Source organism: Ranitomeya variabilis, chromosome 6 (assembly GCF_051348905.1).
Source record: "Ranitomeya variabilis isolate aRanVar5 chromosome 6, aRanVar5.hap1, whole genome shotgun sequence".
In the NCBI taxonomy this organism is placed as follows: Eukaryota; Metazoa; Chordata; class Amphibia; order Anura; family Dendrobatidae; genus Ranitomeya; species Ranitomeya variabilis.
The window spans coordinates 270068948-270085929 of NC_135237.1; the positions used below are offsets into that span (position 1 = coordinate 270068948).

The 16982-nt window shown below is 40.8% G+C and overlaps 1 protein-coding gene across 1 annotated transcript in view; it reads right to left on the reverse strand.

The window, feature by feature from the left end:
• AHRR (aryl hydrocarbon receptor repressor) overlaps nucleotides 1-16554 on the reverse strand; it is a 462221-nt gene extending 445667 nt beyond the window's left edge. Inside the window, exons 1-2 of the mRNA XM_077269620.1 lie at nucleotides 16335-16554; nucleotides 15372-15444 (exon numbers count right to left, since the gene is read on the reverse strand). Of these exons, the coding sequence (XP_077125735.1) occupies nucleotides 15372-15433 (62 nt within the window). The 5' untranslated portion in view covers nucleotides 15434-15444; nucleotides 16335-16554. The remainder of the gene's footprint in view (nucleotides 1-15371; nucleotides 15445-16334) is intronic.
• Between the last annotated feature and the right edge of the window lie 428 nt (nucleotides 16555-16982).

Consider the following 16982-nt stretch of genomic DNA (forward strand, 5'->3'; position numbering starts at 1 on the left):
AATACGTCCTCGCCAACAGCTCAGATGTCCTTTTTGTCCCAAAATGACCACCCACCCTGGATGAATGAGCCCACGAGAGAACCTCTGGTCGCAAATTGGGTGGTACAAAAGTCTTGCCCGGAGGCACAGACTCTAGCGAAACCGGGGCTACGGTTCTCAGGCTCTCAGTGGGGACAATAAGCTGAGGCTCCTCTTCCTCCTCCACTGATGACACCACGGAGCGAGAGAGAGCGTCGGCACGAATGTTCTTCTCCCCAGAAAGAAAATGGAGGGTGAAATGGAACCGGGAGAAGAACAAGGACCATCTAGCCTGGTGAGAATTTAACCGCTGGGCTGTCTGTAGGTACACCAGATTTTTATGGTCTGTGAAGACTTGGAAAGGAAAACGAGCTCCCTCCAAGAGATGTCTCCACTCCGAGAAGGCCAATTTCATGGCCAGCAACTCCCTGCCCCAGATGGAATAATTCCTCTCTGCTGGTGAAAAGGTCTTTGAAAAGAAGAAGCAAGGATGTTTCCGACCTTGAGCATCCTTTTGGAAAAGGACTGCTCCTGCACCAACAGATGAGGCATCCACCTCCATGATAAAGGGTTTGTCTACATCGGGGCGATGTAGGATGGGAGCGCTAGCGAAATGTGACTTTATGGAATTAAAGGCCTTGGAGACCTCCACAGACCACAATTTGGGATTTGCTCCCTTCTTGGTAAGGGCAACCAAGGGAGCTACCAACGTTGAGAAGTGTGGAATGAACTGTCGATAGTAGTTAATGAACCCCATAAAGCGCTGCACCGCTTTAAGAGAATGGGGTTCCTGCCAGTCCATCACAGCCTGTAGCTTGGCAGGATCCATAGCCAAACCCTGGGCAGAGATGATATAACCAAGAAATGTCAAGGACTCCTGCTCAAACACACACTTCTCCAATTTGGCGTAGAGGGAGTTTGCCCGTAAGAGGTCAAAGACTTTGCGAACATCTCTCCGATGGGAGTCGATATCTGGAGAGTAGATGAGAATATCATCCAGATAGACTACGACCGAGGTGGTGAGCATATCCCGGAAGATGTCGTTCACAAAGTCTTGGAAAACGTCTGGGGCATTACAGAGCCCGAAGGGCATCACCAGATACTCATAGTGCCCATCCCTGGTGTTAAAAGCCGTCTTCCATTCGTCCCCCTCACGGATGCGAATCAGACTGTAAGCACCCCTCAGATCTAATTTTGTAAATACCCTTGCTCCCCGTAGCCTATCAAAAAGCTCAGATATCAGGGGTAATGGGTATTTGTTCTTAACGGTGATGGCGTTAAGACCCCTGTAGTCAATACATGGATGCAGTTCCCCATTCTTCTTCTGAACAAAGAAGAACACAGCCTCAGCAGGCGACACTGACTTCCTGATGAACCCTCTTGCCAGATTTTCTGGAATGTACTGAGACATAGCCTCCGTCTCCGGGAGAGATAATGGATAAACTCGACCCCGGGGAAGCTCAGCACCAGGCAAGAGGTCAATAGGACAGTCATAGGGGCGGTGAGGCGGAAGGGTCTCCGCCGCCTTTTTGGAGAACACATCCACATGAGACCAGTATTGCTTGGGGAGAGAGGATAGATCTGGGGGTACCTCAGTAGTAGCAACCTGAACACACTCCCTTTGACACCTACCCTCACAAGACTCCCCCCATCCCAAAATTCTGCCAGAAGACCACTCGATATGTGGAGAGTGGTACCGTAACCAAGGTATCCCCAACAGGACCATATCAATACCCTCAGGTATGACAAGCAGAGATATTGTCTCCTGATGGGATGGCGAAATGGACAGAGTAAAAGGAATGGTCTGGTGAGTTATCTGTGAAGGTAGTGTCGACCCATTCACCACTCGTACCGTAACAGGTTGCGCTAGCATAACCAGGGGTATTGCGTGATGTTGGGCAAAGGCGGAAGACATGAAATTGTCCTCTGCCCCAGAATCCACGCAGAGCTCTACTGAGTGGGAAGATGAGCCAATGTTAATTGTCCTCTTAAAGGACAATTTTGAGGCAAACGTCGCCGTATCTAGTGTACCTCCCCCGACTACCACTAGAGGCTGACGTCTCATCGACCGCTGAGAACATCTGGTGGCAAGATGTCCAGACTGCTGGCAAACATGACGATCCTTGGATGCCCAAGCGGTCCGGGACTTAGAACCCGCTCGTGACACCTCCCTGGCCTCATGTGACTCAGAAACCAGGACCGGAGATTCCAGAGGTCTGGCGAAGGTGGGAGCCAGCCGAAACCTCTGCCTACACTGGGCTCGCTCAAACCTCCGCTCGTTAAAAGGGAGGTCAATGCGGATAGAGACAGTTATTAACTCCTCCAGTCTGGCTGGAATCTCCCTAGTGGCCAGAGCGTCCTTAACGTGATCAGCCAGCCCCCTCCAAAATATGGGGATAAGGGCTTTATCCGACCACTCCAGCTCTGAAGCTAAAGTTCGGAAACGGATGGCGAATTGGCTGACCAAGGACTCACCCTGAGTTAATGCCAGCAGTTGGAGCGCCGTATCATGGGTGACTTGAGGTCCTAGGAAGACCTGTTTCAGAGTGCTCAGAAACAATGGAGCACTCTGCACCACATGATCGCCACGCTCCCACAGCGGCGTAGCCCATTCCAACGCCCTGTCCGACAAGAGGGACACAATAAATCCCACCTTAGCCCGCTCTGTGGGAAAATGTGCAGCCAGAAGCTCAAGGTGAATAGAGCACTGACTCACGAATCCCGTACAAGATCTGCTTTCTCCAGAAAATTTTTCTGGGAGCAGGAGGCGCGAAAATGTCGGAACAGGGGTGGCAGTGGACAAAGTTGCTGCAGCCACGCTAGCAGCCTGTACAGCAACTGCGGAAATATCCACAGCTGAGGTTGAGCTCTCGAGAGCTGCCAACCTACCCTCCAGCTGCTGGATATACCGCAAAGATTGCTGTATGTCCGCCATTTACTAGCCAGACCCTGGCGCTAGTATTGTGTTATGATAGGGCTAGCGAAACGCACCAAATGAAAGTATATATTTTATTAGGATAGATGCGTTCGCAGCCCGGGGTCCACCGTGCAGGAGAACCTGCTGCTAGTAAATAGCGGAACTAATGGCAGTGTTAGCTAACTCTGTTACTTCACAGAGCAGCCGTGAACTCAAAGCGCTGCGCCCTGTTAGACTCCACAGAGGCACAGGCTAACTGTCTAAACAAGAGCAGTTAGTGGTCTTGCACGCACACGAAACTCCTCGCCAGAGGTGCCAGCATTCTAGGGGCTTATTTCGGCCAGGTCCCTGAACACACAAGCATACAAACTCCTCGCCGGAGGTGCCAGCATTCTAGGGGCTTATTTCAGCCGGGTCCCTGAACACACTCATACAAGACCACACTGGCGCAAAGTACATAAATGAAAGCAATACTAGTGCATGGCCATGCGAGCCTTATATAGCTGCAGCAAGTAAAAGACCTTCCCAGAAGGACCAATGAGAGGCTTCCATACCTGAGCATGTGACCCTAAATCTCCACTGAGAGATCTTGCCCTGGGCATGCTCAGTGTGTGCCAAGCAGGACTTAGTCCTAGCACCTACAGGACCTTCCTGAAAGGACCAATGGACTTAGCTGCAGTATCTGACCATGGGACCCTCGATCTCCACTGAGAGATCTTACTCAGGGCATGCTCAGAACGAGAAGAGCAGGACTTAGTCCCAGAAGCGTCTGCTCGCCGCTGCCCAGCACTGACTTCAATGGCAGAAGCAGGAAAAGCAGCAGTAACTCTTTGTACAGAGTGGGACTGAGCAAGATGCTGGGACCGATGTCTCTGCTGAGCAGGCTCCACTGTGGCAGAAGGAAAATGGGAGACTGCAGCGGAGATGGTCTGAGATTCCCCCTGTGCAGAGGTGGGAACTCAACCCCTAACAAAGGTATATAAATTGTGCGTTCCATTGACAGATATCAAAAGGAGAAAATTTAATTAATGTAAGGGTGTGCGCAGATATACCGGCCCCTGAGGAGAAGGCGCTATAGGCTGGTGAAGAGAAGACACCACGTAGAGAGAAAGTGAGTATTAGAAGTATGGGGCAATGCACTGACATAATGGGTCTGACCCATCAAATTGGCAGCTATGCTTCTTGTTTCACTAGGAGACTTAAAGTCACAATTTCCATATCAGCATGGGTTTATGAGGAATCGCTGCTGTCAAACCAATCTAATCAGCTTTTATGAACAGGTAAGCTACAGACTGGACCAAAGTGAGTCATTGGTCGTGGTATATCTTGATTTTTTCCAAAGTGTTTGATACCGTGTCACGCAAGAAGTTGGTACACAAAATGAGAATGCTGGGTTGGGGGGAAAATGTGTGTAAATGAGTAAGTAACTGGCTTAGTGATAAAAATCAGGGGTTTGTTATAAATGGTATATTCTCTAACTGGGTTGCTGTGACAAGTGGGGTACCGCAGGGGTTGGTGTCGGGACTTATTCTCTTTAACATATTTATTAACGATCTGGTAGAAGGTTTACACCGTAAAATATCGATATTTGCAGATGATACAAAACTATGTAAAGCAGTCAATTCAAGAGAAGATAGTATTCTGCTGCAAATGGATCTGGATAAGTTGGAAACTTGGGCCGAGTGGTGGCAGATACGGTTTAACAATGCAGTAAGAATCTGGAATTCCTTGCTTGAGGAGGTGGTGATGGCGAACTCAGTCGAGGGGTTCAAGAGAGGCCTGGATATCTTCCTGGAGCCTAACAATAATGTATCTTACAGTTATTAGGTTCTTTAGAAGGATGTAGATCTGGGGATCTATTCTGACCAAATATAGGCTGAACTGGATGGACAAATGTCTTTTTTCGGCCTTGCTAACTATGTTACTATGTTACTATGTTACAATTGTCTTATTGTTTTTACAATACAGAGCAATGCTTCTGTTGTCCATTGTTTTTCTAGTGATATACTGTTAAGTCCTGCCTGCAGTAGAGTTTAATAGTAGTTAATAGTAGTACTGGCCTTTATACCCTTAGCAGCCATGGTGACCTATGCAACATGTAATGTCTAACCACTAAGGTGCTGTGGTCGGTATTGGCTGTAATATCTGAAGAGTTAAATTGCCACAATAAGTAGCAGTTAAAAGAGTCTGTGTTTAAGATCATCAGCACCCGCCATGTATGTAGCGGACTCGGATAGATAAATGTACATCACTATGTTAAAGGGGTTGTCCATTTGAAACAAAATTATCTTAATAATTATCTAGCTAGAAGATCGGTGATAACTTGATGATCGGTGGGTATCCCACTGCTGAGACTTGCACTGGTTAGTAACTGAGTAACTATTATGCCCAATGAGGAACATTTGTCCCCGTTACAGTGTAGTGCATTTGCTGCCCCATAGGGAATGAATGAAGCAACAGTCAAGCATGCACACTGCCATCCATCTCTTGATGGATGCAGGTGCCTATGGTCGGAACCCCACCAATCAACAAGTTATCACCTTTCCCACAGATACAGTAATGGTAAAAAGTGTTACATAGTTACATAGTTACATAGTTACATAGTTATTAAGGTTGAAGGAAGACTGTAAGTCCATCTAGTTCAACCCATAGCCTAACCTAACATGCCCTAACATGTTGATCCAGGGGAAGGCAAAAAAACCCCATGTGGCAAAGAGTAACTCCACCATGGGGAAAAAAATTCCTTCCCGACTCCACATACGGCAATCAGACTAGTTCCCTGGATCAACGCCTTATTAAGGAATCTAGTGTATATACCCTGTAACATTATACTTTTCCAGAAAGGTATCCAGTCCCCTCTTAAATTTAATTAATGAATCACTCATTACAACATCATACGGCAGAGAGTTCCAACTGTGTTGTCACAGTTGAAATTTTTCAAGAAAATGAATTATTTCTTCCAGAAAGTTATTGCAATTAAACATTTTGTTATGCACGTTTATTTCCTTTGTGTGTACTGGAATGCCAAAAAAGAGAAACAAAAGGCAAATTTGATATCTTTTCACACAAAACCCCCCAAAATGGGTCTGGCAAAATTGTTGACAACCTCAGCTTAATATTTGGTTCCACACCCCTTGAAATAAAAAACTGCAATCAATCACTATAACCATCAACAAGTTTCTTACACCACTCAACTGGAAATTTGGACCACTCTTCTCTTGCACACTGTTCCAGGTCTCTCATATTTAAAGGGTGACTTGTCCCAACAGCAATTTTATGAACTCTCCACAGTTGTTCAATGGTATTTAGATGCGGACTCATTGCTGGCCACTTCAGAACTCTCCAGCACTTTGTTTCCATCTATTTATGTGTGATTCTTGAAGTACTGTATGTTTGAGGTCATTTTGCTGTTGGAAGACCTATGACCTAGGATACTAGTCCAGTTTTATGGCAATGGTACTACATTGTGACCTTTGGTAATCTTCAGATTTCATGATGCCTTCCACACAGTCAAGGCACCCAGTGCCAGAGGCAGCAAAACAACCCAAAACATCTTTGAACCTGCACCATATTTCACTTTAGGTACTGTATTCTTTTCTTTGTAGGCCTCATTCCATTTTTGGAAACCAGTAGAATGAGGTGCTCTACCAAAAAGCTCTATCTTGGTCTCATCTGTTCACAAGATGCTTTCCCAAAGGAATTTTGACTTAGCTACATACATTTTGGCAAATTGCAGTCTAGCTTTTTTATGTCTCCGTGTCAGCAGTAGGGTCCTCCTGGGTCTCCTGCTATAGCGTTTCATTTTATTCAAATGTCGACGGATAGTTTGCATACTGAGCCTGCTAGATTGGGGCTGCTTACCCACTATCCAGATGATCCTGTGTTGCAACCTTTCTTCAATTTTTCTCTGCTGCCCATGTCAAGGGAGATTAAATATAATGCCATGGGTTGAAAACTTCTTGATTATGTTGCACACTGTACTTTAGTTGCGTAACATGAACATAATCAAGCTTATAATTTACTTGCTTTTTTATCTGTTATCATTATCCTGCAATGAGAGCTTTTATCTTCCTTAGTTTACATTTTGTTGCCAAGGTGATTAATAACCAAAGCCTGATTGAGCATGCATAGTAGCTACAGGCAGAGGAGTACCTTCGGAGTACCCCCTTAGATACCAGACACCTTTCTCCAGCCCATTCAATTCTGTACAGCAGTTACAGTATCTGCTCACCTCCTTGTTGCTCCATCTCAGCTCCCGATCTGGTATCAGTTCTGCAAAATCACCAACCCCAGCAGTTCAAATGCACTGTTATCTCTGTATGCAAATATAATAATAACTGTATAGACTCCAGGACAAGGACTGACAGACTATTAATGTTTCACAGTATAAGAACAAAGCTCATTAGATGAAAATTGACCAGAATTGTCACTTAGTCAGAGTGCTTGCCCCACTAGCAGCAAGAAAGTAAGGAGCCTGCAGAGCTGTCACAACTGGACAATGCCCCTATAAGGAAACTTTTTAAGAATAATTGTCTATTTTTTATTTCACTGTGGCCATTCTGCTTCATATTTGATAGACACTTCCTATTTTTTTAGAGATCACTTCACATAATCATCTCATCATCACACACAGGACTACAATAAAAGGTAACACCTATATCTAAATATAGATAAACCAAGATCCCACCATGACATAGTTGACATCCTCTCTGTACCTCTGTAAAAATAGAGGCATCCTCACCTAGTGTCCGAAGGAGCAGCTCTTCCCTGCACAAGGAGATAGCAGTGCAGAACTTGTATTACTGTGCTGTACTGTACAGAAATGCTACTAGACAGTCAATCAGTGTATGTACTGCCACAAATTAACAACTAACATAACGCACTGAGAAATAGGTGCTTCAACATTAACATGGTGAAACAAACTACTTCTTACAGCCATTTACAAGCACAGAAGACCACTTTCTTTTTTTTATAGCAGAGGCCAAAGTAAAGCCATATTCACACAATAGTGTCATTTTTGCATCAGTGTGGCTTCTGTGTGCATTACATTTTTTTCTCACTCCCATAGACTTGAACAGTTGTGCATGATTAGCAAAACTGTATCAGAATCGGATGTGCATTTACATTTTCTTTGATGGGGCACATTGATCCATTTTAAAAAATGGATATGTGAGTTTAAATAATGTCTGACAAGCTTACTGGAATCGTGGCTTCAGGGTGAAAATGAAGTTATATTCTCTCTGCAGCTACCTGCTTCCAGTTATTGGGGCAGGGCAGCTACAGTCACTGCTCACTGTACAGTCAGTGAGGTGTAATCATTCCCCAGCACTTTGGTTGGCAGCCTGCTCTGCACACTCACGCCTCATACAGGTGTATTATTCCATCGCACTCACTATGTAGTGAGTGTTGACTGTAACAGGACCCTGTAAGGCCACAATGACTGGAAGCAAACAGTTTCAGGGAAAAATAAAATAATTTTTTTCCTGTAACTGTTCTTCCAGTAAACTAATCTAACATGATGATAATATCATGTGTAGCAACCTTTCTTTAAATTTTTCCCTGCCGTCCATGTCAAGGGAGATTAGCTACAGTGCCAGAGGTTGAAAACTTCTTGAGTATGATGCGAACTGTGGACAAAGGAACATCAAGATCTCCAGAGATGGACTTGTAACCTTGAGATTGTTGATATTATTTAACAGTTTTGGTTCTCAAGTCCTCAGACAGTTCTCTTCTCCTCTTTCTGTTCTGATAACATGAACACTCCTGACTCCAAGACTTCTCACAAATTGTGCCAATCCTCTGGAATGCTCTACCTCAAGAAATTAAGACTAGCAACAACTTATACAGTTTTAGGCCCTCCCTAAAAACACATCTGCTTAGAGCGGCCTATCATGTTCCCTAATCAAAGTTCTTTTATATATAGCCCATTCACTATTTCTCTCACCATAACCATCGATCAAACTCCACCGCACCCAAAAGCCACACAAATATTGGCTGGTGACTAGCTCATGCAGCCTATATCTATCACCCAATCCCTCAAGATGGCTGGGCCATCATCGTAAATACCCACGTGTACTTTGTGTCCCCCCACCTCATGTAGATTGTAAGCTCTTAGGATCAGGGTCGTCATTTCGCTTGAATTATTGTATTATCTTTAAAACGTTGTTACTTATGACTTGTGTATTAATACTGTATGTTGGCGCTATATAAATAAATGTTATTATTATTAATAAATGATTTTTACCTGCAGATTAACTCCATATCTGCGGTTAAATAGCATTTCTGGAGGTGACAGGTTCCCTTTAAATCAAAAGTCTCCCACTACTCTGAAAAATGTGATCAATGCGTTGCGCAAGTTATACATAATCTACATGCTTTTATCTGATAGCAAAATTTTTAGCTTAAGTGTGGGTGTTATATGTTTTATGATGTAGTCTTGATATGCAAATTTCTTTTTTTTATTTTGAGTAAAAAATGTTAAATAGTCATTACAAAATGAGTAAAAATTGAATATCAAACAATAATGATAGAAAAAAATCGTTATCGCTGTCTTGAATTTGATTTTGTGGTTTGGGTTTCCTGTAAATCTGGCAAGCTTAAAGCGCTTGCAACCTAGATGTTGACATTATAAAAAGCTTTATTGTAAGAGTGACAAATGAGTTTCACATAATTTTCCACAACGCTCTGTGGAGTTTATTTTACTGCATGTAATCATTTTGAAAAATATTTCAAATTAAGGTGATAACTGGAAAATACTTCATCGCGTTTTGCGATTTTCTACATGTGATGACATATTTATGTGAAGAGCCTTTCCAGCTCTAAGACGGCAGGAATCTCGAATATACGTACATATGAAAATCAACAGTATAGTTTACTAGATAAGTATTTCTGAACTGAAATGTAAGAACTTGTATGCTAGAAATTCTATTCCAATTGTATTTTATTTCATGCCTATATTTTATAGATAAGCGTTAAGCCGATATATGACGCTCCTGAACTGTGGTGGTGCTCAAGAAGGGTTCCACTCTATAAAAACAAATGAAGGCACTCCAATGAGAAATACACAACTCCTCCTTAGTGACTACGGTCGCATTACCCTAATATATCATTTTACATCGACGCCTCAACAGTCCGTATCTGATGAACGTCCAGATTTTGGGACCGAAACGTTATATGATTTCTGGATTGCCTACAATAAAATTCTGCTTGAATTTCTCATTGACGTGCCAAGTGCCTTCATTTGTTATACTTTATAGATAGTCATACATCAACACTAGACACTGCTCTAATTTTACCTTTCTAAACAAGTAAAGTTTATTTTCAGAAAGATTATAAAAAGTACAGTGTTGTCCCTTTTTTAATCTAGTTTTTAATGGAGTTTATTACAAAAATGTTGAAGACAATTTATATGTTTCTAATTTTTTTTAAAATCATATAATGGAAGTAAATAATCAGCAGTTGTTCCTTCTGATCTGAAAGCACAGGCAACGTGACCTTTCGTTTTTATTTTTGTCGTTAGACCACAATAGTAGGATACAGACCTGTTTATAATAGCTCGTTGGTCTGTATATGGGATAACACAAACTATACAGATTGTGTCATACTTTCTTTAGCCTGTTGGCAGGCAGTCTCCAAACTGAAGTACCCAATTGCTGTTTATTTTAAGGATTCTAGTGATTGCTTTATTATTGTCTTTTATAGTAATAGCAGTGTCCTAAGAGTGTGAGCAGGTAAAACTACAAGTGTGAAGGTGAAACAAGACATTACTTTTCACTGAAACTCTCTTAAAACTCTTAAAAGTCAGCTAGCATTTCCAAAATTGTGATTTTTATCTTCACATAATTTACAAAATATTAATGTAGTTCAATTACTAAACACAAAAGCCCCACTTTACTTTAGTATACAGGTACTGCACCAGTTTACAGCATCATATTTGCACAGTACAACTACAGCACCATTCCGGTATTGTACAATCACATAAACCATTAGGTATATTGTGCCACTTTACAACATCATTTCTATACTGTACTACTTTCCAGCACAATGTAGGTGCGATGCCTGCACCTTATATCAGATAGCAGTCCCAGTATATAAACGTTTCGGTCTGTTATGGACCTTCTTCAGTACAACCGACTGCTCAAGAGCTAAACATAGGAGATGTCTCCGGACATAACGTAGATCCTCGTATGCAGAACTACTTGTGGATCGTACAGAGGACTAAACTGGTCGCTCCGTTGCTATCTGTAATAAAAAAGCATATTCTACACTATCTACGCAACCAAGTTGAGTGCCAAGTTTCTTTACTTTATGTCTACTGGTTTGGGGAACCTTCCTTGTGCACCAACACAGTAGTGCCACGATATACTTCACTATTTGCACCTTATATCGTCATATCTGTGATGTACCACTTTATAATCTACGTGGCATACCACTTTCCAGCACTACATCTATATAGTACCACAACACAGGACCATGTCTGTGCAGTAATACTTTACAGCAGCACAACTTTACTGCACTACTGTACAGCACTATACCACTTTATGGCATCATTATGCACGGTGCACTTTACAGCACCAGATCTGTACAGTCATTTTTTCAGCACCGTATCTGTGCTGGTTCCCTGAAGACCAGAATAAACTCCTACAGTTTCCCCTCACAAGTTGTGACTGACGCTATTAAAAAAAAATCTCACCTACCCCATTCCAATGAAGCTGCTCCACTCCATGCAGTGTGTGGACTAAGGTGCCACCTAGAGACATCAACTCCCCTGCTGCGCTCAGATGCATTGGTGGAGCATCGTACTCAACTATAACTGCATCAAGAGGATGCAAATACCATTCAAGTTGAAATTTCAGCTGAGTGCGCATGTTTTTAGTAGATCGGTGTGAGCCATGCATGAAAAGAATGGAGAGTCATGAAGGAAAAGAGATGATGAATGATGGCTGGACTGGGCACACTAGCTTTAGTACCACTACTCTGCAATGCCATGCCTAAGGTTTCAGGTGGTGGATATTTTGAGCAGAGCAACCAGAGGAGAGAAGAGGAAAGTCTTGCCCAAGTGTCTTCTCATTTACATTCGGCCTTGCACGCCTATACTAGCTGTCAGCCTCAATGACAGTACATTGCGTTTTTCAGCTCTGTGTTGGAACCACCTATTTAGCTGTTAAAACAAAACCAGATCCTGTTTGTGGAATATTGGAAGACCTTTACCAATGCTTTTGCTTGCATTCCCCCTGTGGGGATCCAGTTTTGCTTTTGAACTTGGAACTTGTCATATGAAGCAAAACTGGAGAATCGGGTAAAAAAAACTCAAGAAGAGGCTAAACCATTTTCTTGAACATGTCCTGGTTTGACTATAAATATTAACAAAAAAATGTATGGTAAAGAATTAAAGGGAGTGTCAGCCCAAACTGACAGTATAACATAAGCACATAGCCTTGCAGGAGATATAGTCCCATTAGAAATAGCATCTTTAGTCTTCTAACCACTGCCTCCATTCTGCAGAAATAGACATTTAATCCAATATGCTAATTAGTTTGCTCAGTGCACCCTTGGTGTGGCCAAGAGGATCAGTTCACCATTCCACTCACTGTTTCTGTGTGACCCAACCTCCCTAACTGATGATAGGCAGCATTGGATTATTTGGAGCCAGCTCATCAAACCAACATTGTCAATCGCCAGTGAGGGGAGTGGGGACATGCAAAATCAGTTCCTAAATATCTGAGTTTGAATATTGCAGTCTCTTTTATAGGGTCTGGTCTGATGTCTCAATGTTGGAGTTTGGTCTAGGGGTTGAATTTTAGGCTTTTTAATAGTTTTAGGATTTGGGGTCTGGATTAAGGCATGTATCCAGGCATTTTAGATACTTTGGCTTTAACAGGAAATAATGACCAGATCACTACTGCGGGCAATCTCTTCACTCTATACTGCCTACAATGTAAGGTTCTTATAATGAGGGCAATATAATACGGGAAATATGTGGGCAGAAATGTATATTTTCTAAACACCACAGCCAACTATGCTAAAGCTTCAAAGTAGAGGGGTCATACTGACATAATTTGTGCCAAAGATCATCCGACAGTGAAATGTTATTGCTTGGGTATGCTGTTTGGGGTAAACAGAACTAGAATAATATTATGGCAGACATTCTGTGACTTTGTAATATATACTCATAATGTTATATAATGAGGAATGTGTGTTTCCATATGCTTTATCAATTTAATACATACGTAGAGATCTATTACATGCCCGTACATATGGCTGACATATCTAAACAAACATGTTCCTCCCTGCAGCTTTAGGCCTACTGTATGCAAAGAGAGAGTATTCTTTTTATATTAGCTGTAAAATATGGAACTTCTTAAAGCTTTATCCCCATTTCTGAAAGCGATGGCATATTGATAGAATATGCCATCACTTTCTGACTGATGGTGGTCTGACTCAAAGTCCCTAAGCAACAGATGTAAACCAGTGTGGCATACCCTTCATATTCAGCATTAGGGGTCCTGTCAATCAATTCCATCACTCTATGAGATGTGAAAACCACTTTAATTACAACTTATAGATCGTGGATGATTCAAGCTGACGACCTTTTTGGCTGTCATTTTTATTTTTATTTTATCGGACTGGAGTAGCCGTGTTATAACACTATAAAATAGTTTATTTTATTGAGTGATAAAATAACACATTTTTTAAAGCAGTTGTGGATTAAGTTTGCTGCTTTACTAATGGAGTCAGTTATATTTATACTTACTAATGCCGTCACATCATTTCCAGAAACAGGCAACATTTTTTAAGTAGAATTCTCCTTGCTAGACATGCTTGGCAACTATATTTCAGGTTTAATGTTGGATTGCCAAAAGTTTTATATATGAGGTATACAATGTTGGTGTAACTATATGAGTTCATTTAAAGGAATTGTCGACATAAGAAAATAATATGAAAATTGAAGCACTAGCTACAACACACCAAGCAGTTCTACAAGATGAAACATTTTCCTGGAGTTTACAAGAAAACTTTGAAGTATGTTGTAAGATGTTGTAACTAAAAAAAAAAAACCTTTCCTGAAATTTTGAGAACCCATACAGTTTTTCTAGAAAAGATATCACATGAGACTGTTTGGTTGAAATGTTTGCAGTCATATTTAGTATACCAAAGTTATTTGGATTTGCTTTATGCGAGTTTTTATAAGTCTAAACCAGAAAATGTTTGAATCAGCAATCTAAAATGTTATTTATTTTTACTATTTATTTATTTCTGCATATATTTATTAATTTTGACACATCGTAACGATCAAACCTTTCATGCAATATGTATTTTAATCACTTACTAACTCTAAACTTGTCAAAAATGACTTCAAGCTAAAAACATATCTGAAGGCTGAAGACATCTGGAACACATATTTTGAGTTGGGTGATAATGGCCCTTACATTCTACAATGTCAGATACTTTTATCACAACCAACCTTAACCCCTACCTTAATGGACCCCAGAAGACATATTTAAAGCGTTAATATAGCATTTCTTCAACTGTTGTCTAAAAATGGCTTGTATCCTTCAGCTCTAGAGGTTACATTTTGATGGATCTGTAGGCTTTGATGCTGCTCTGAAAGTTTACTAGCTCCATGAAAAATAAGAATGAAAAATACAGCTCGAAACCCACGAACTGTAATTCTGCATTTATACCGATGCATTAGAATTTACTGCCAAATTCACAACTGCTCAACGCAAACTTTTAATATCAATTATCCAATAGTTTATATAGTTTAGTTCATGGGTGTGTGGATAGTCACACTTCCCACCTGTTGATAGAATCCCCGGATTCTTATGCTTTATTATACATGTATATACACTGTATATATATATATATATATATATATATATATATATATATATATATATATATACTTCCTTCTGCTAATAAAATCATTCTTTATAACAATTTTGACAGTCGATGGACTGCACAAACATAAACAAGAAAAATTTCAACAATTTATATAATTTACACACCTGGTGTGAAGTATTGTAAATCTTCATACAATATTTGCAGGCTTTAGTTTAGGGTTAAACAATGATTTAATATTCCGGCATGCATTTTAAACATGTGTAATTTACATGATTATGCCTTTTAATTCCTTCTGACCTGAGCTTACCTTGCATTAAAATACCACAATTATGTAATATTCAACAATGATTGACTATAACATTAGTTTCAATTATTTATAATATTCACTTAAAACAAATTTCAAAAAAAGTCTGCTTCTATATAATTAATTCTATATACCGGAAAAGTTGTATTTACTATGAATTTCCTATGTAAAAATATAAAAGTCATGTCATGTTGTTAGTTATATTCTGCCCAGAAGAATTTACTATTTAGACACGTCAATACAGTGTATAGAGATACATGTAAGTAAATGTAGAAAGCAATGCTTAACTGTTTTTGTATGGGTTTTCTTCGTTTTCTCCCGGCGTACATGCATTCTCCAGGAGGAATCATAGTGGTCTAACCTGAAACAAGATAAAAAAAAAGCAACAGGTGCATAAAGACGCATCTAGACCGAAGAAGTGGGAGTGTAACCGAATATCTCGCAGAGTAGTGTTGTGATTAAGCTATAAGCCTGCACCGTGACACAGCGACAGGGTGAGCCATCAGAAAGTGATGCTCTCTGACAGAACATTTACTGTGTCACTGCATCCCACAAGAGGCTCCCGAAACACATACTTCAAAGAGATGGCTTTATCAACTATCAGAGCACGCCAATGAAAGGATTCGCAGCTTGCTCTTAGCACCTGCTACATTTCTCTCTCTATATAGATTGTAAAAAACAAAAAATGCAAATACTAAGAATTTGTGTGCAGAAAGATATCAGGCCTGTTACTAAAATTGTAACATTACAGTATTTTGTTTAAATTAGACAATAAAAACTTAGAGCTGAACGGACAATATATTTCATTACTATGGCGAAACCCGCAATATATTATTTCAAGCAAAAATGGAGGGAAACTACACTTCAGTTTAACCAACAACTGCGTAACCTGCTACTGAATTATCTCGCTTAGTTAAAAAGTAGAAAAAAAAGATTTATTTGAATATAATAATTTCAAAAGAGCACTATTATTATTATTATTATGATTATTATTATTATTAATAATAATAATAATAATAATAATAATAAAAGATGAAAATCAGGGCAACCTGCATTGGTAGGGTTAGGGTTTAAGGTGCAAGATAACATAACTAATAGAAAGTTCAATCTATAGAAAAGAAACGTATTAAACATGGTAAAAGTTACTGATAAACATGATAAAGTTGGGCAAAGCATCTAAGGAAACGTTATGAAGAAACTGGAAATGTGCAGCATGCCATTTATTGCACATGTAAAGGGAACAGAACTCACCCCCGGCAGTGACACTTGTCCCAATCCTAGGAAATGAGGAGATACATCCAGGGTTGACTGTGATGCCGGGTCCAGGACTGCAGGCTGCACTCTCCACCTCTGGGCACTTTGTGACACTCTGTATAAGTTTTATCATTGGCATATAATGTCACTGTCGTGCAGGATCACTGGTGACAGTGCCCCCCTTATGTTCTTGCGACTTTCTCTCACTTCCTTACGATTCAGGTGGCGAGCAAGAAAGTGAATGACAAGAACAGGCTCCACATGTGGCGAGAACTGGAGTCTTTTTAGCAGGATTGTGAGCGCCATCTAGCGGCCAGTCTTATTCAGCCCAGTCATTGCTAATGAATGCGTTTTTACGAACATATAGCATAAAGTAGACACACCTAGAATTATCTATCTCTATATGTAATTGTCAGGGTAGGTTCACACAAACGTATTTTCGATCCTAGAGTTGTAATTGAAAAATTGGACAGAGCACCAACAGCTCTCGGACCAATGTTGTTAATGGAGCAGTGCAGATGAGCCATTATTTCCATGAACCAAATGTGCTTGTCAAAAAAAAATCTCGGCATGCACTTTTTTCTTCTGTATGTCCGGTAAAACTCACCCATTTAAGTCTATGAGAGGGCAGAAAAAACTGGATCA